The following is a 19,375-nucleotide window of genomic DNA, read 5'->3' as shown; positions in this document are numbered from 1 at the left end:
AAGGGTAAGAAAATGCAAATTAGGGACAGCTTTGGGGTAGAAGTACAATCCGTAAGAAGTAATTGCTGCTTCCAGATTAGGGTTAGTGGTCCAGAAAGTTTATATGCAAACAGGGCACAGTGGGCCTGGGGGCCCACCGTGATGGAATAGAAGTCAAGGTTTCCACATACATTCAGCGTGAGAAAGTCTTGATTTCACCTGTACCTGTTAAATGATTAAATTCCCTTATCTCTTTTCTAGCCCTTGTAATTAACTTTAGTGTGGGGAGCAACTGGGAGCAACTCGGACTAGACTAAGTTACTGGAATTAAGACTTATTCTATGATCTGCTCTCCCACAATATGGTGCTGAGAAGGGAGAAACAGCTTCTACACAGCTGCCTCCAGTTCAACCAATAAACAGCAGGACCTGCTCCTGATTGGAGGAGAGCAGCGTACTCGGCGTGTGGGTAGCAGAGTTGGGATTGGTGGAAGAGGACTATAAAGGAGGAGAGAGACAACATGCACCAGGAACATCTAAGAGGAACACCTGAGGAACATCTGAGCAGCCCCCGAGAGAGCCGGCCGGCGGTGTGCCGCTCCCCTGCAGAAGTGGGGAAAGTGGCCAGGGGGAACCACCCTTCCACGGAGGTGGAAGGGACAGTAGCCAACCTGGGAAGAACCAGCAGCAAACCCGGGGAGGGCCGAGCAGACAAAAGAACAGCGCAGGGTCCTGTGTCGTTCCTCCACGAAGACGGGGAGCGACATAATGGTGCCGTGACTTGGATAGGAAACTTAGGAGGGAAGAAACGGGAAGAAGTGGAAAATACCGGAGAGAGAGACTAGCAAAGAGCCTAGGGAAAAGCTGGACGGAAAAGGTGCCGGAAGAAGCTATTGAAAGCCTAGGCATAGACTCGGATACGGACTGTGGGAAAGAAGTTAGGATTTAAAGTGAAAGCAAGAAGAAACTTAGATACGGACTGCAGATTGAAAGCGAAAGTGAAACCTAGAAGGAACACCACGGACTGTGGGGAGAGGCCAGGAGAAATGAGAGAGGAATATTGTTGGAAGAAAAGTTAGGAAACATACCGGGTAGAGAAAAATGTTAGGGAAATTGAAGCCGCCGCGGGGCGAGGCGCCGAGAAGCAGCCTCAGGGCGGGCGCTGGGAAGCCGCGGAGATAAGAGAAACAGAAGTTTAGAAGTAAAATGAGAGAAATAGGAATGCTGGTAGATAGAAGTGAAATAGGAGAGATAGGAATGCCCGGAGATAGAGAAATAGAGAAAAATAAGGCCTCCCCTCAACATGGCAATGAGAGAGCTTGGATTCAGTCTGCCTGATTAGGGAGGTGGTGAGCACCTGCAGGCGGCTAGCAGCTTATGCGCCGCAGGTCACTGAAGACAGGCACGAATTAACATCAATAAGTCTCCCCACAATACCGCAATGAGAAGGCTTGGATTTGGTCTGCCTGATTAGTAAGGCGGTAAGCACCAGCAGGCAGCTCGACCAGAGTATGAGCTGCAGGTCACCGAAGATAGGCACGAATCAACACCAATAAGTCTCCCTACAATACGGCAATGAGAAGGCTTGGATTTGGTTTGCCTGATTGATAGGGCTTGTAAGCACCTGCAGCCAGTTCTAGCAGAGCAGAGCATGCGCTGCAGGGCACCGAACACAGGCACGCATCAGCGCCTAAAAACCTCCTCACAACATGGCGAAGAGAGGACCCAGATTCGGTTTGCCTGATTGATAGGGCTTGTAAGCACCTCTGGGCAACTCTAGCAAGCAGAGCAGAGTGTGTGCCGCGGGGCACCGAAGACAGGCGCGTATCAACGCCAAAAATAAAAAGAAAGGGGGATCTGTGGGGAGCAACTGGGAGCAACTCGGACTAGACTAAGTTACTGGAATTAAGACTTATTCTATGATCTGCTCTCCCACAATATGGCACTGAGAAGGGAGAAACAGCTTCTACACAGCTGCCTCCAGTTCAACCAATAAACTGTAGGACCTGCTCCTGATTGGAGGAGAGCAGCATACTCGGCGTGTGGGTAGCAGAGTTGGGATTGGTGGAAGAGGACTATAAAGGAGGAGAGAGACAACATGCACCAGGAACATCTAAGAGGAACACCTGAGGAACATCTGAGCAGCCCCCGAGAGAGCCGGCCGGCGGTGTGCCGCTCCCCTGCAGAAGTGGGGAAAGTGGCCAGGGGGAACCACCCTTCCACGGAGGTGGAAGGGACAGTAGCCAACCTGGGAAGAACCAGCAGCAAACCCGGGGAGGGCCGAGCAGACAAAAGAACAGCGCAGGGTCCTGTGTCGTTCCTCCACGAAGACGGGGAGCGACACTTTAGGACAGCTCAGAATTTTTTGTTTTCAATTCGATGGACCCTTCTGCAGTTCTGGCTCCAACAATGTGTTCCCTAAACCTGGAACTCTCTAAGAGTCCCTGGTAAAAGGACAGAGCTGCTGTCATCTTCATCCTTGGGACACTCAAGACCAAGGCTGCCAGGGCTCCTCAGAGCTCAGAGATGGCAGCTCTCAGCTCCCTAGGGTGGGGCAGGAGCCCCCAGGGTCCGAGGGGGTGACAGAGCTCAGCTCAGCTTTCTCAGCTCTTGTGTGGCTTCTGGCTCTCCCGTGCCTTTGCCCGCCTGCTCAGACACAGTGCAGAGAAGGGTCTTTGTCAAGACTCCTTTAGAAAATAATGGCTTTTGTCTTGTACTCTGGGCTCTTAGCAGTCTTTTCTTCTGCGTTGAAGGAGCAACATTTCTCATTTATTTTCCTCTTGCTCCTGATGAATTGAGTTTTCTTTTGAGGCCTTTGTAAGTTGCAGCTCTTTTTCTGATGGCTCTGATTTCTTGCCTACACACTCCCATTATTTCTTTGAATTCTTTAGCAAGCCAGCTCAGTCCATTCTGTCAGTGACATTCTCATTGCTGTTACAGGAACTCTGTCTCCACCCCTCAGCGTTCTTCCTTTTAATGTTCCTCATTCAGAAAGCTAATTTTATGCCGTGCCCTTGAGTTATTATTTTTAATAACAGTGCTGTTTCCCCACATTCCTGTTTCCCAATGAAAGATTTCAGAAACTTGTTGAGAATTACGATTTTTTTTAATATCATGAACTTGAGTTTTCAAAAAGTCTATCTATCACTGTTGTGTCATCGATTTTCTGATATTTGGGATTTCTCTCGTGCACCGAATGGGAGCCATGTGCCCAGGACTTATTGCAGGACAGGAGGAGCCCCAGGAGCAAGCCATGGTGTTCTGGGATCCTCAAGGTCACCTTTGAAGAAATGAAGCACCCTGAAGTTGAAGCCATTTTTAGCTAAATGTGAATTGCAGCTGAGCCCTCGACCATGCATAAGAAGGTGGCCCTAAGAACCTGGACTAAAGTGAGCCATTTATTCCTGGTGATATAGGTTAAAATTAGGTGCAGGCTGCTGGGTGCTGGGCAGCCAACTCACCAGGGCTGATGCAAGGGAACAGATTTAATCAAGAAGCTGGCCATCTTGGGAGAAGGCCAGCTCCTTTAGTCCCAAATATGCTTGTCACAGTTTGCAAGCTCGTAGGAGAACTTTTGAAAGGAGAAAGGGGGTGGTATGGGGGTGGCAGAAACAAGGGGGATAAAGGCTAAGCCAGCTGCGTGTTGGCCTCCAGCCTGGTGATAAGGGGCTGGTTGCAGTCACAGTGGTTTACGTGCAGCTACAGTTATAAATCCAGTCCTCTGGTTATGATGGCAGGGTGGGGGTGGGGGCTCGCTGGAGGCCAAGTTCTAGAATTTTCAGGCAGACATTGTTTATCTGTTGAACAGACACTCTAATTAGGAGATCAGTGGCTGATTTTGTTAATCAGGATGTGAAAAGGAAACGGAAGTTGTATTCATTAAGGTTGCACCAACACCCACCCCTACCTTTCACTGAAGCCAGCAGGACAGAATGTCCTTTGATAACTGCCAGCAGACTAACGGGCCTGATAAATAAATAAATAAGTAAATAAATAAATAAACAAATATTTAAAAGTATTATTCTTTATTTTCTTACATTGTTTTTATAATTTTGTTTATTGGCTTTTTTTTTTTTTTTGACAGAGCTAGACAGTGAGAGAGAGAGAGAGAGAGAAAGGTCTTCCTTCTGTTGGTTCACTCCCCAAATGGCTGCTGTGGCCAGCGCTGTGCCGATCCAAAGCCAGGAGCCAGGTGCTTCTCCTGGTCTCCCATGTGGGTGCAGGGCCCAAGCACTTGGGCCATCCTCCACTGCCTTCCTGGGCCACAGCAGAGAGCTGGACTGGAAGAGGAGCAACTGGGACTGAACCGGCGCCCTGACCGGGACTAGAACCTGGGGTCCTGGCGCCGCAGGTGGAGGATTAGCCTAGTGAGCTGCAGCGCTGGCCAGCTCTATCTCTTTTTTTTTGGACAGGCAGAGTGGACAGTGAGAGAGAGAGACAGAGAGAAAGGTCTTCCTTTTGCCGTTGGTTCACCCTCCAATGGCCGCCGCGGCTGGCGCGCTGAGGCCGGCGCACCATGCTGATCCGATGGCAGGAGCCAGGTGCTTCTCCTGGTCTCCCATGCAGGTGCAGGGCCCAAGCACTTGGGCCATCCTCCACTGCACTCCTTGGCCACAGCAGAGAGCTGGCCTGGAAGAGGGCAACCGGGACAGAATCCGGCACCCCGACCGGGACTAGAACCCGGAGTGCCGGTGCCGCAAGGCAGAGGATTAGCCTAGTGAGCCGAGCTCTATCTCTTTTTAAAATTATATTTAAGGTATACAAATTTCAGGTGTACAGATTTAGCAACATATTAATACCCCTCTCTCCCTCATGCCCACACTCTGACTCTTTCCTTTTTTCTCTTCTATTCCCTCTCTTAATTTTTACAGTGATCTATTTTCAATTTATGTTATACTCATAAGATTAAACCTACACTAAGTGAAGAATTCAACAAATAGTATGAAGAGAAAAAACACTTTTCCTCAACAGTAGAGACAAGGGCTGCAAACAATCACTGACGCTCAGAATGTCTATTTCACCCCTATATATTACATTTTTGGTCCCCTATTAACTACCGCAATCAGAGAACACATGGTATTTGTCTTTGTGGGACCAGCTTATTTCACTAAGTAGAATGGTTTTCAGTTGCATCCGTCTTGTTGCAAAAGGCAGGATTTCATTCTTTTTTATGGCTGAGTAGTATTCTTTTTTTTTAAAGATTTATTTAGAAGGCAGAGTTACAAAGAGGCAAAGGCAGAGAGAGAGAGAGAGAGAGAGAGAGAGAGAGATCTTCCATCCACTGGTTCACCCCCCAGATGGCCGCAACAGCCAGAGCTGTGCTAATCTGAAGCCAGGAGCCAGCAGTTTCTTCCTGCTCTCCTATGCAGGTGCAGGGCCCAAGCACTTGGACTATCCTCCAGTACCCTCCCAGGCCGGATTGGAAGTGGAGCATCTAAGACTTAAAACAGTGTCCATATAGCCTTACCCACTATGCCACAGCGCTGTCCCCCGAGAAGTATTCTATAGTGTATCTATTACATAACTTCTTTATCCAGTCACCAGTTGATGGAGATATGGCTCTATCTCTTTAACCTCTTTAGGCTTCATTTTTGTGTGGGGGATAGGTTGGCCTGTTGGAAAAGAAGGGCCCTTCCTTAGAGGTGTGTGGAACACATGCCTGTATAACCATACACGCAGTCCCCAGCTGAGCTGGATGGATAGATTCTTTCCCTAGTGCGTGACCGATTACATCACCATGTTTATTGCTCAACCACCTTTTCTTCTCATGCCCGTGGATATGTATCTCTTTCTCCTGGACAATAATCCCATTCCTCTGTCAGTATCCCCTACTTTTACCTATTCCATCTCATTTTTATCTTCTTTAGAAGTTTCTTTGTGTTCTTAAGGAGCTTCTTTTATTATTTAAACTTCAGAATTAATTTTCTAAGTTCTGGAGGGAAAACTACTATTGGGACTTTAATTGTCATTACAGTGAAATTATAGATTCATTTTGGGGAGAATTGGCATGCTTTTATATTAAATCGTCCAATCTAGAGAGCATGAGATACTTTTTGCAACTGAGCAGGGCCTTTTTAATTCATTCATTCACTCATGAAAGGGTTCTTCAATTTGGTGTTGCATATTTCTCGTTAAAGGTGTTCCATGATTTTTCATGTTAAGGTCAATGAGATATTTTCCTTCTTATTTTATCCCTCGTTTCAAGCATCTGCCTGGCATAGAATGTATTTAATCTTCTTACTATTTCTTTACCACTTTTAAAACGCACACATATTTTTACCCTTTGTGAATAGTATTGGCTTTAATCGGCAAGGTCGATCCATTCCCAGTTATTGTGACTACTGATACGTTTCGATCGATTACTGATATTTATCTTTCTCCTTTGCTTTTCGTTGTGCACTTTCTTTTTCTTAATCCTTTGTTTTGCTGGTGAGGCTAATTTTATTTGCTTCTTTCTTTTGTTCTGTCGTGGTTTGACGTCATTCTATTGTTCTTGTTTACAGTGGTTTTTAACACTTTACATACATATACATTTATGTTTTTCTACTGCTACTTGGAATCCGTCAGTTCTGGACCTGCCTCCACAAAGCACAGTAGTCGCTTGAATACCCTGCATTTATGTCTGTCTCTTCTGTGCACGCTGGGATCTTCTGAGACTTTAGTTCGTGACAGTGGTTAATGAAACGCGTATTTAAAACGCTGCATCCAGAATTACCAAGGGATGCGTGTACCTGTGGCTTTTGTTGGTTCTTTTCTCATCATTGTTTCTGCAGCCCACACCCTCCTCTTCACTGCATTCGCTGTCTTTCTGGAATCATTCTTTCAGAGATTGTCTGTGGGTGGTAACTCTCCGAGTTCCCGTTCTGCTCTCCCACTTGTATGGGAGTTTGGGTGGAAATAAGAAACTTGGCTCAATATTTCTCTTCTTCAGACTTCGGATGATTGTTACTTGTCTTCTTGTGTTTGTTGTAGGAAGAGAATTTTGTTACCACAGTCGCCTTCCTTTGTGACTAACCTGTTTTTTTCCCCCCACTCATGGAATGTTTTTAGAATATTCTCTCTTGATGTTTTTGTCCTGTAATTAAGTTACTAAATATCTGCAAGTGCACTTTTTTTCCACATGTTCTCTGAGAGCCCTGCAAATATGAGCACTCCTGTATCTAACATTAGCCACTTTATTTTATTAATAATTGAGTATTTCTTTCCCTTCAGTTAACATTTTTTTCTGTAATTGCTTTGAGGAAGATGGGTCTAAACTCTGAGGTTTTACACTTTTATTTGTGTTTCAATTCTTCTGGCACTTGACTTTTCTGGAATCCACTGTTCAGCTTTAGGAATTCTTCAGTTTTGTACGTATCTGGAGTCTGTAGATTGAGATTGTTACTTCTCTCTAGATCAGCAGATTTTCTCTCTGCTAGCAAAATTCTTAGCTACAGAATGGAAAAGTCATCCTCAATCCCTATGGTGACTGGAACTTTAAAAAAATTGGAATATGGTGAAGAAGTACAAGATGTAATATGGAGTTTCCATCAGAAACCAAATATTTTTTGAGGAGTAGGGAGAAATCACAAAATGGTTTTAAAATTCTTTATTAAAAATACATACAGGACACAGGACTGACAAGGAAGTATAACAGAATAGACTTTATATAGAGGCCCGCACAGAAATCGGAATTCAATGTACCACAAAGTTGGCACTTCAGCTGAAGAAGTGGATGCATTGGTAACTAAATGGTGCTGATATAAATAGAGGTCCATATCACATCAATCCCTAAGTAGACAAGGACATCCTGAGCTGATGTAGAACTAGATGAAGAACAAAAAGTGAAACACTTGAGTAAATCAATACAGATAGAAATAAATAACCAATAATTATTGGTAAAATAAAATGTAGGGAAATAATTGTAAGGACTTGGAGTTAGAAAGACCTTCTTAAGCAAGACTGGACACTCAGAGGTCATACAGAAAATGATGGGCTTATGTGAGTGTAGTATTCAAACAGTAATAACTGTTGTTAGGTAAAACATAGACACTCTCAAAACAAAATGATTGAATAAGATGTTACCAGCCCATTAATCCATGAGCAGAAGACTAGGAGCTGAATACTAAATTGGGCAAAAGATACAATTACCAGGAAAAGAAATGCTAACAGACAATAAACAAGTGAGAAAAAAAAATCTAGTAAGCACGAAGAAAATGGAAAATTTTAAAACGAGATAACCTTTTTCAAAAAACATCTATCATCTATGTTCTATTTATTTATTTGAAATACAGAGACAAGAGAGAGAAAGAAAGAGAGAGAGAAAGAAAGAAAGAAACAAAGAAAGAAAGAAAGAGTGAGAGAAAGAAAGAGAAAGAAAAGGAAAGGAAAGAAAAGAAAGGGAAGGAAGGGAAGGGAAGGGAAGAAGGGAGGAAGGAAGGGAGGGAGGGAGGGAGGGAGGGAGGGAGGGAGGGAGGGAAAGAGAGAATCTTCCATCTGCTGGTCCACTCTCAAAATAACCACAACAGCCAGGTCTGGGTCGGGCCGAAACCAGGAGCCAGGAGCTCCATCCTGGATTCCCACATGGATGGAAGGATCCCAACTACTTGGGCCATCTTTCCCTGCTTTCCCAGGTGCATTAGTAGGGAGCTGGACTAGAAGTGGAGCAGCTGGGAATCAAACTGGTCCTCTGATATGGGATACTGGTGTTGCAAACTGTGGCATAACCCGTTGTGCCACCAAAATGAGATACGCTTGCCCATCTTTGGCAAAGAACAAAAGATTGATGTGGTATGGTGGTGTGAAGGACGGAGGCCACTATGCTTACCTGTGCACACTGCTGCTGGTGAGAGGACAAATCTCCACCTCACCATGGGAGGATCATCCCTCTCTGACATTGGTGGTGATGGTGACGTCCTCTGCAAATGTGGTGGTGGAATTCACATAACCCTGAGAGATTAGTCCTGGTCCACACATAAGTTTGCAAAGGTACTGTGGTATTGTTTACTTAATTCTGTGTTGGTAATCATGGAACCATTGTGGTAACCATGGACATGGTAGCTTTCACATACATCTGCAACAGTGGTTGTGATTTCAGCGTGACTCTGTGACAGAGGAGCCAGACATATGCCCACAACCCTGCAGTGTTGATCATGGCCATATTTATGTCACTGTGTCATGCTAGCCTTTACTCACATAGTGCTGCCCTGTGGTACGTGGTAATCACACACCCCTGTGACATGGGTGCTATGGGTTAGATGGGGCTTGTCTCCCAAAGGATCGTGTGTTGGAGGCTTGGTCCCCAACATGGCCGTATGGGAGATGGCAGAACCTTTAAGAGGTGAGAGCTGCTACCAGCTAGTTAGGTCCCTTGGAGTATCACCCAGGAAGAGATTAAGGGAGCGTGGCCAGGCTGTGGTCAGTGCTCAGAAGAACGTGTTACAGAAGCACAAGCATGGCCTCTCCAGGCTGCTGTGTCTTCCCATGTCATCTTTCTTTCTTGGACATCCTCCCACCATCATGCATCACCACGTGGTGATCCGGCCAAGGGGATTCTCATCAGAGACTGAATTTATGGGACTGTCCATTCATGTTCTTTCAGCCTCCAAAATTGTGAACTAAAAAACTTCTTTCTTCTACACATTACCCAGCTTCAGGTATTTCATTAAACCAATGGAAAATGCATGAAAACAACAGATGATGTGCAGCTCCCATCATGGTGGTAGCGATGGCCATCACTTATCTGTACAACGTTGGTCATGGGCTGTCACATACGTACACAATAACTACTACCTTGGTGGTGGTGTTACATAACTCTGTGATGGTGATAGTGGATGATAGCGGTATTCACTTAATTCTGGGCTAGTGCTTGTGATACAAAGACAACTCAGTCATGGTGTTGGTGGTAGATACATGATTGCAATGTTGTCATAGTATCCACATAGTTTTGCAGTGTTGTTCATAGTATTTTGCATCTCCCTGTGACATTGGTGGGAGTGTTAAGATAATGCCAGTATGGTGGTGGTGATAGTCACGTAACTCAGCAATCTTGTTAATAGTATTCCCATAAGTGTGACACTGGAGCTCATGGTATTTACATACTTTTGAGTGTTGATTTTTTTTGACAGGCAGAGTTAGACAGTGAGAGAGAGAGAGAGACAGAGAGAAAGGTCTTCCTTCCACTGGTTCACTCTTCAAATGGTTGCTACGGCTAGCGCGCTGCGCCGATCCGAAGCTAGGAGCCAGGTGCTTCCTCCTGGTCTCCCATGCGGGTGCAGGGCCCAAGCACTTGGGCCACCCTCCACTGCCTTCCCGGGCCAAAGCAGAGAGCTGGCCTGGAAGAGGGGCAACCGGGACAGAATCCGGCGCCCTGACCGGGACTAGAACCCAGAGTACCGGCGCCGCAGGCGGAGGATTAGCCCAGTGAGCCACGGCACTGGCCGAGTGTTGGTTTTGACACTGATATAATGTTGTATGATTGTTTCTGGTGTTCACATAACCAACACTGGTTGTGCTGTGGTCTTAGTGATGGTGGTGGTTTCCATGTATTTCCATGATGGTACATAGTTTCCATGTACCAATGTTGGTGGTGGTACTCACGTAACTCTGTGGCATTGGCCTAGGTATGCATAATCTCCATGATGGTAGTGAGGATTATATTCACATAACTACAATGTGGTGATATTGGTGTTCATACAATTCTGTGACATTGGCTATATTGCGTAACACAATGATGGTAGTCACACTGCAGGAAAAGTTTGTAATGTCAGTCACATAACTCAGGTATCTGTTGGTATTGACAGAGTTATGCAGCATGTGATAGCATTATTCATGTGACATGCTGGCATTGGTGGTGGTGGTATACATGTACTTCTCCATCTGTGGTGGTGCTATTCACATAACTCTGAAGTTTGTTTTGGCAGTCACAAAACTGAGGCACTCATAGCATGCACATCATTTTGCAGCATTGGTTGGGGCATGCATAGAACTCTGGTGATAGTCACGCAACTCTGATGTTGGTTGTGGTACTTACACTGTTAAAATGATGGTAGTGGTGGTATTTAATATTTATGTGCCATTTGTGGTGGTATTCACATAACTCTGTTATATTGGTCATGGTGTCCATATAATTCTGTGATGGTGATGGTGGCTCTATTCCCGTAGCAGTGATAGTGACATTTGTATTTGCATAGATCTGTGACATTGGTGGCAGTGCCCATGTGGTATTGCAATGCTGTTGGCAGTAGTCACATAACTCAGTGACTCTATTTGTAGTATTCACACAACTGTGATGGTGATAGAAGGAGTATTCACTGAAGTCCGAGATGTGGTCACGATGTTGACATGACTCAGCAATGTTGGTGGTAGCAGGGTTGACATGTGGGGTTCATCGTGGTATGTGTGCAACTCTGAGATGATCATCATGGTGGTCCCAAAATTCTGGGAGATTCTTCATGGTATTGACATTATTGTTCATTGATGGAGGCATTTACACAGCCCTGCAATATTGCCGATGGTGGTGTTTGTGTAATTTTCATATTCACATCCACCTGTGATGTTTGCCATTTTGGCACATAATTTTGCAACCTTGATGGTGGTGGTGCACATATAACTCTCTGACAGTGATGCTGTGGTCATATAATGCTCCCATGTTGGTAATGGACTTCACATAGCTTTGCATTGTTGTGGTAGTGCTGTTCATGTAACTCTGTGGCATTGACCACTGTGGTATTCCCGACATTCTGGAACATTGGTCATGGTCACAGTCACATAACTCGATAGTTGGGTGGATTATTCTGAGAAATCTTCAGAGTTGGTGGTGGTGCTGACCTGATTCTGCAGTGATGCGGTGGCAGCACTAGTCTAACTATGAGATATGATGCATGTTACTCAAATATTCTCTGAAGTTGGGGCAAGTAGTACCCTGCTATGGCGGTCATGATACTTACATAATTGTGCCAGTGTGGTGGTGTTAAATAACCTGGGACTGGTGTTCACCAAACCCTGCAACAGTGTTGGTGGTGGTATTCCCATGACTGCATCATTGAGTATTTGTATTCCAGAACCTTGCAACATCAGTGGTGATGTGTTCAAATATGCTTGTGACATCACTGAGACACTCACAGTTTTATCTGTTCACCTAACTCTTTGATATTGGCCACAGTATCAACATAACTCTGAGATAGTGGTGTGGGCACACCTATAACTCTGCAGCTGTAGTGGTTACGTTGGTGCAGTTCTTTGATGTTGTTGGTGTTATTCACAAAACTCTATGACTTTGTGTTATTGATATAACATGTTAGTGGTAGATGTGATACTTAATGAGTTATGTGACAGTGGTCGTGTATTCATGTGACCCTCTGACATTGGTAGAGTTTGATCCACATGTTCTGTGAAATTCATCATGGTAGTCCTACAGCCCTGCTAAGTTTTTCATGGAATTGGCATCTTTTGCAGCATTGGTGGTGTTATTCATGAATGCTGTGATGGCAGCAATGGTGGTAACGCATGTAATGCCACTTGGTCATGGTGCTGATATGACTGTATGATGACAGTGCCTTTGGCTTTAATATCTCACTGCATGGTTGGAGGTGGTGTTCTCGCAAATCTGTGACTTTGGTCAGGATTTTCACAAAACACTGCAGTTTGTTGTTGGAATTCAAATGACTGCATTGGTGCTGGTGTTCCTTTAGCACTGCCACAGTGGTGGTGACCTTCAGACGACTCCATGATGATGAGTGGTGGTGGTGGTGAGAACTCTGTAGTGGTGTTAGTGTGTGTAATGGTGATCCCATTATTCTGCAAAGTTGGTCGCAGTCTTTACTCATCTTAGTGATAGTGCTAGTGCTATTTGTGTAACTCTGTGATGGTTGTGCTTGTGTTGACACCACTACTGGTTGTGGTCTTCATATATGTCTCTGAAGTTGTTTCCTGTTGCTGGCATTCGCTTAACTACACAGTGTTGTTGGAGGTGGTGTTCTTAAATCTGTGTGAAGTTGGGCATGGTGATAGTGACACAACTCTGCAACTGTCATGATGCTATTCACGTACATCTGTGTTTTTGATTATTCACATGAATTTCATGAAAAACTGAATTAAAACATGAGTTTATTTATCTATTTATTTTTTACAGGCCGAGTTAGAGAGAGAGAGACAGAGTGAAAGGTCTTCCTTCCGTTGGTTCACCCTCCAAATGACCGCTATGGCTGGCGCGCTGTGCTGATCCGATGGCAGGAGCCAGGTGCTTCTCCTGGTCTCCCATGGGGTGCAGGGCCCAAGCACTTGGGCCATCCTCCACTGCCTTCCCGGGCCACAGCAGAGAGCTGGACTGGAAGAGGAGCAACTGGGACAGAATCCGGCGCCCCAACCGGGACTAGAACCCGGGGTGCTGGGGCCACAGGCGGAGGATTAGCCTAGTGAGCTGTGGCGCCGGCTGAGTTTATTTTTGATAACTGTTCATGTATAAATTTTTCATAAAACACATTTTCCCAGGAACTTTTTGACATCCTGAGTATGCATGGATTGCAAACATTTTTGCACCAAAATAAACTTACCCTTATTTATTTATTTTTTTATTTATTTGATAGATAGAGTTAGACAGTGAGAGAGAGAGACAAAGGTCTTCCTTCCGTTGGTTCATGCCCCCAAATGGCCATCATGGCCGGAGCTACACCGATGCAAAGCCAGGAGCCAGGTGCTTCTCCTGGTCTCCCATGCGGGTGCAGGGTCCAAGCACTTGGACCATCCTCCACTGCACTCCCGGGCCACAGCAGAGAGCTGGACTGGAAAAGGAGCAACCGGGATTAGAACCCAGCTCCCATATGGGATGCTGGCACTGCAGGCGGAGGATTAACCAAGTGAGCCACGGCACCGGCCCCTAAACTTACCTGTAAATTCCATTTTTCTGTGACCTTTTGGAGTACCCTTGTATGCCTCTCTGATGGGGTAGGTATTCATATACCATCAGCCATAGTGTCCACTTAACTCTGTGATAGTGCACATGGTATTGGCATGACTGCGACTTTCATCATGTCCTTTATATAAATACACACTCATATTGGGGCAAATACCCGTATAACTCTAACAATGATGCATTTTCAGTCACAGTTTTCACACAGCTGTGACGTTATCATGATCCATAATTCCACAGTGATGGTGGTGGTGTTCATGTAACTGCTACAATTTTTGGTGCTATTCTCATTATTCTGTAACGTGAGTCATGGTATTAATGAAACTGCAGTGGCAACACTCGTATTTCCATAGCTCTATGATTTTGGTATCTGTGGTATTCACATAACTGGTTTGTTGATTGTACTCATATTAACACTGCCACATTGGTTTTGGTTTCCATATCACATTGCAATAGATGGTATATTGCATAATTCTGTGACTTTGGTGGTCTTGGTCCTATGAGTCAGGGCTCTCTAGAGATACAGAGTAGGTAGGATGTGCACATAAGCACATGAAGGAGACTTTAGTAGGAGGTTTGGCTCACGCCATTGTGACAGCTAAGTCCCATAGCAGGTCGTTAGCAGGCTGGAGAGCTGGGTTGCTGGCAGTGTGGAAAAGTAGTAAAAGTGGAAAATCTGAGCTTAGTGGGAGGCCTAAAGTCCTGAGTGCTAGCAAGGGGGCTGTGGGTATGGTCCTGGAGTCCAAAGGAGTCAAGAAGAATCCTAGCTTTGTCCTTGAGAGAGCCCCAAGTCGTCTTCCTGTTGCAGAATGCCAGCCCACTAGTGGTGCCCGCCCACGTGGAGGCTGAGTCTTCCCACCTAGCGCACTCAGATTCACAGGCTGATCTCATTTGGAAAGGCATCATAGACACACCCAAAATAATGCTTTTCCAGGTTTCTAAGCATCCCTTCATCTAGGCACTTTGACACCACAGAATTACCCATAATATTGTTTATCATGTAACTCTGTGACAGTGGTTCTGTTACAGGAATCTGATGTTGGTGACTATAATTGCATATAGTTAATATAATCTCTGTGGCATTGGCCGTGGAATGCGCGTAACTGTGATGGTGGTGGAGGTGTTTAGACAGCTCCATAGTACTGGTGGTGGTGCAATGGTGGGTGCAGTAGACACATCACTATGATTGTTGATAAAGACCCAGGCTCAAAGAAGTTTTGCTTAAAGTTGCATAACAAGGTATGGCAAAGCCAATCTCAAATTCAGGTTTTCTGAATAATTCAAATGCAGTATTTTTTGGATCATACCATGAGGTGTCTTCCTGCTAAATCTAAAGACATTTTTTGCTAAAAATATTTGTGTCTTCAAACTCCCCAAGGCCTTTGGAACATAAATATTACATTTAGTTCTTTATCTGTAATTGTAGTGATGTCCATATATTCACATACACCCTCTTCAAATGCGAAGTTGGTTAAGTTTTAGTTATACATAATGAATAAATTTGAACTTCTGAAAGTTTATGGTGAAGATTACAAACGAGGACTTCCTGGTAAACTAAAGTCATCTATAGTTTATTCATAAAGCCCAAAGTATATTTATTGGATAATAAACTTTAATCTCGATGAAAGCATTGTCATGTAGCATTTTCATTCTTTTCTCTCTCTTTTCTTTTTTAAAAAAAGTTACAAATTCTTGGGAGACCTATAAAGAACTAGAAATAAATAGAACCTATAAACCTATAAAGAACTAGAAATAACTAGAAATTGTGGTCCATGGCAAACACATGTTTAAATCATCATTGAAATAATTAAATAATTACTCATTGAAATAAACATTTGAGATGGCTGCATTTAACAGTGTGTATCATACCTCAATAAATGGTTATAAAATGAATTTACTAATGAGTTTTAGAGAAGTCAATCTAAGCACTCAGGATATTTTCTTATGGATGTGGGCTATTGGTTCTTTTTTTTTAATTTTTGACAGGCAGAGTAGACAGTGAGAGAGAGAGAGAGAGAGAGAGAAAGGTCTTCCTTTGCCATTGGTTCACCCTCCAATGGCCGCCAAGGCTGGCATGCTGCGGCCAGGACACCGCGCTGATCCGATGGCAGGAGCCAGGTGCTTCTCCTGGTCTCCCATTGGGTGCAGGGCCCAAGCACTTGGGCCATCCTCCACTGCACTCCCTGGCCACAGCAGAGAGCTGGCCTGGAAGAGGGGCAACCGGGACAGAATCCAGCGCCCCGACTGGGACTAGAACCCGGTGTGCTGGCGCCGCAGGCGGAGGATTAGTCTAGTGAGCCGTGGCCCCGGCCAGGGCTATTGGTTCTTATAAATTTCTTTGGCGGATCGTTGTTGTGACACAGTGGGTTAAGTCGCTGCCTGCGACACTGACACCCCATATGGGTGCTGGTTCCAATCCCGGTTGCTCTGATCCAGGTCCCTGCTCATGTGACAGGAAGCTGGAATGGAGCTGAGATTCAGACCCTGTGATATGGAATGCAGGTGTCCCAAGCAGCATCTTACCTCTGCACCCTACACACCTGCTCCTGGGTTATTTCTTAAAAAACAAACAAACAAACAAACAAAAAAACAAACAAGGACAGAAGCTTCATCCTAGCATGTAAAGTGTGATGGAAGCCTCTCAGTTCCCAGGGCTCATGCTTTCCATTTTTTCCCCTTGCAGTACTTGGGCTGCATTGAAGTTCTACGCTCTATGCGGTCTCTTGACTTCAGTACAAGAACACAGATTACCAGGTAAGACCCCCTTGAACATGAACTCCTGCGATTTTACTTTAGAAGGGGAAGATCTCAGATCTCTAATAGCCCAGACATTTCCAGAAGGAAACTTTGCCCATTGGAGTGGCGGTGCTTGGTGGCAGTGAGTCAGGACTCACTGTGTCTGACATTGGCTTGCTCGTCTGTCTGTGACATGCACGCAGCAGGAGCATCTCGAAGGACACTGTGCCCTTCCAAGCTCTTTATATAATCAAGCGACCGCAGTGCTTATGTTTGTTTTTTGAATGCATGAAACTCTCACATGAGCCTGATACTTCAAAATCAACCGAACCATATTCTTTTTACAAAAGAGAAGATGTGAAGTGAGAATTTCCAACGGTACACACCGAGAATAAAATGCATAGAACTGGAGTTGGAAATATTCATGGAAATAGGTCATTTAGCAGGTGGACCAGTTCTTCAAGGTGTCAGTGCTTTTGAATAGTTTTTTTTTTTTTTATTTTTTGACAGGCAGAGTGGACAGTGAGAGAGAGAGACAGAGAGAAAGGTCTTCCTTTGCTGTTGGTTCACCCTCCAATGGCCGCCGCAGCTGGTGCACCATGCTGATCCAAAGGCAGGAGCCAGGTGATTCTGGTCTCCCATGGGGTGCAGGGCCCAAGCACCTGGGCCATCCTCCACTGCACTCCCTGGCCATAGCAGAGAGCTGGCCTGGAAGAGGGGCAACCGGGACAGAATCCGGCGCCCCGACCGGGACTAGAACCCGGTGTGCTGGCGTTGCAAGGCGGAGGATTAGCCTAGTGAGCCGCGGAGCCGGCCTGGTTTTGTTTATTATCTATCACCAACTAGATTCTAAACTTCTTGAGGGCCACTATTTAAGCATTGCTTGTAGAACACATTTTAGCACGTAGTTCTTGGTAGAGCTTCCGTCTTTGGGAAAGTGTCAATTTCAAGTCATTTTGAAGAAGAGAAGTGGAGGGAGTCTATGACTTTTTTTTTTCTGATAGGCAGAGTGGACAGTGAGAGAGAGACAGAGAGAAAGGTCTTCCTTTTACTGTTGGTTTACCCTCCAATGGCTGCTGCGGCCGGCGCACTGCGCTGATCCAAAGCCAGGAGCCAGGTGCTTCTCCTGGTCTCCCATGGGGTGCAGGGCCCAAGCACCTGGGCCATCCTCCACTGCACTCCCGGGCCACAGCAGAGAGCTGGCCTGGAAGAGGAGCAACCGGGACAGAATCTGGCACCCCGACCGGGACTAGAACCCGGTGTGCCGGCGCCACAGGCAGAGGATTAGCCTAGTGAGCTGTGGCGCCAGCCAGGAGGGAGTCTATGAAATGGCTACATTCTGTGGCTATTAGAAGTTTAAGTTGCTCCTACTCTGTGAAATTGCTTAATCTATTTATTTATTTATTTATTTTAAGATTTTTTTTTTATTATTTGAAAGGTAGAGATACAGAGAGGCAGAGGCAGAGAGAGAGAGAAAGAGAGAGAGAGAGGTCTTCCATCTGCTGGTTCACTCCTCAAATGGCTGCAACAGTCAGAGCTGCCGCTGGTGCAAAGCCAGGAGCCAGGAGCTTCTTTCAGGTGTACCACTCGGGTAAATGGGCCCAAGGACTTGGGCCATCTTCTGCTTTCCCAGGCCATAGCAGAGAGCTGGATTTGAAGTGGAGTGGCCAGGACTCGAACCAGTGTCTGTATAGGATGCTAGTACCGCAGGCGGTGGCTTTACCCACTATGCCACAGCACTGGCCCAAAAATTGCTTAATTTAAATAGTGACCTCAGAAAATACCTCCTGCTTACTACCTGAAATCACACCTTTTGGTTTAGCAAGCCAGTTTAAGGATCAAGCTTTAGGAAGCAATTATGGGTGGTAATTAGCTGCTAAGTCAGGTGCACACCTCAATTCTGATTTAAGCTCCATAACGACACCTCTTCTTCCTGACCAAGGAAGTTCATGATCAAAAGTGTTGATGTTTCGCTTCTCTCTAAAGCAGCTTGAGCTGCATCGGGCGGTAGTGTTCCAACGTTGATGACTACATGAAGGAGAGAATCCACCCCAGCATATGAGGGGACTTCAGAAAGTGCATGGAAAATGGATTTAAAAGATAAGTTTGTTTTGGTGCAAATTACTTTTGAAATCACATTTTTTTCGTAACACTCATGAACTTTTTGAAGACCCCTTATATTTGTAGAAAATGGGAAACAAGTGGTATTTTGCAGCAACAGCATTTAAAGGAAGTTTGAGTGTTCCGTGGTCAACTGTTCATCCGCTTTATTCATGAGAAGGAAAACACAGTCCACCGTTGTGGGCAGAGCGCTTTGCCGGTGCTTGGGGAATGTGGGCATTGTATGACTCTGTTCATGTTCTCACGTGTAGTAGCTGCTGTTTCTAAAAGAATAGCAATCAATTAGGAGAGAACCGGTAGCTCTTTTTCCCTGAACTCCATTTACAGATGTTAGAATTTCAAGATGATTTCATGTCAAAGTTTCCCTGTTACATTTATTGAGCATTTCTCGCTGGCTGTGTACACACCATGTACTAGACAACAGGGGCTGTTTTGCCAGGCCTCCCAGCCTTGAGGACAAAGATTTATATGCAAATTGTTGAGGGCCTCGTACTTGGTCCTGCTCCTTGGAGATGAGAGTGGAGTGGAGGCACCAGTAGATAATTTCAGTTTTCCACTTGATGAGGCTATGGCTCTGGGGCTCCCTGGGGCAGAACCCCAGTGGGATGATGCAATAATAATATTGTAGAAGAAAGCAGGTGAGAAAGGCATG

At 45.2% G+C, this 19,375-nt stretch overlaps 1 protein-coding gene across 3 annotated transcripts in view; it reads left to right on the top strand.

The window, feature by feature from the left end:
* Positions 1 to 19,375, top strand: part of SHC3 (SHC adaptor protein 3) — a 178,502-nt gene that overhangs the window by 32,480 nt on the left and 126,647 nt on the right. For all 3 annotated transcript variants that reach the window (XM_070065791.1, XM_070065785.1, XM_070065801.1), the window contains one exon: positions 16,550 to 16,620. In XM_070065791.1, coding sequence (XP_069921892.1) covers positions 16,550 to 16,620 — 71 coding nt within the window. The remainder of the gene's footprint in view (positions 1 to 16,549; positions 16,621 to 19,375) is intronic.

Source organism: Oryctolagus cuniculus, chromosome 1 (assembly GCF_964237555.1).
Source record: "Oryctolagus cuniculus chromosome 1, mOryCun1.1, whole genome shotgun sequence".
In the NCBI taxonomy this organism is placed as follows: domain Eukaryota; kingdom Metazoa; phylum Chordata; class Mammalia; order Lagomorpha; family Leporidae; genus Oryctolagus; species Oryctolagus cuniculus.
Note: the sequence above shows the minus strand (reverse complement) of the source record. Positions and strands in the feature narration are given on the sequence as shown.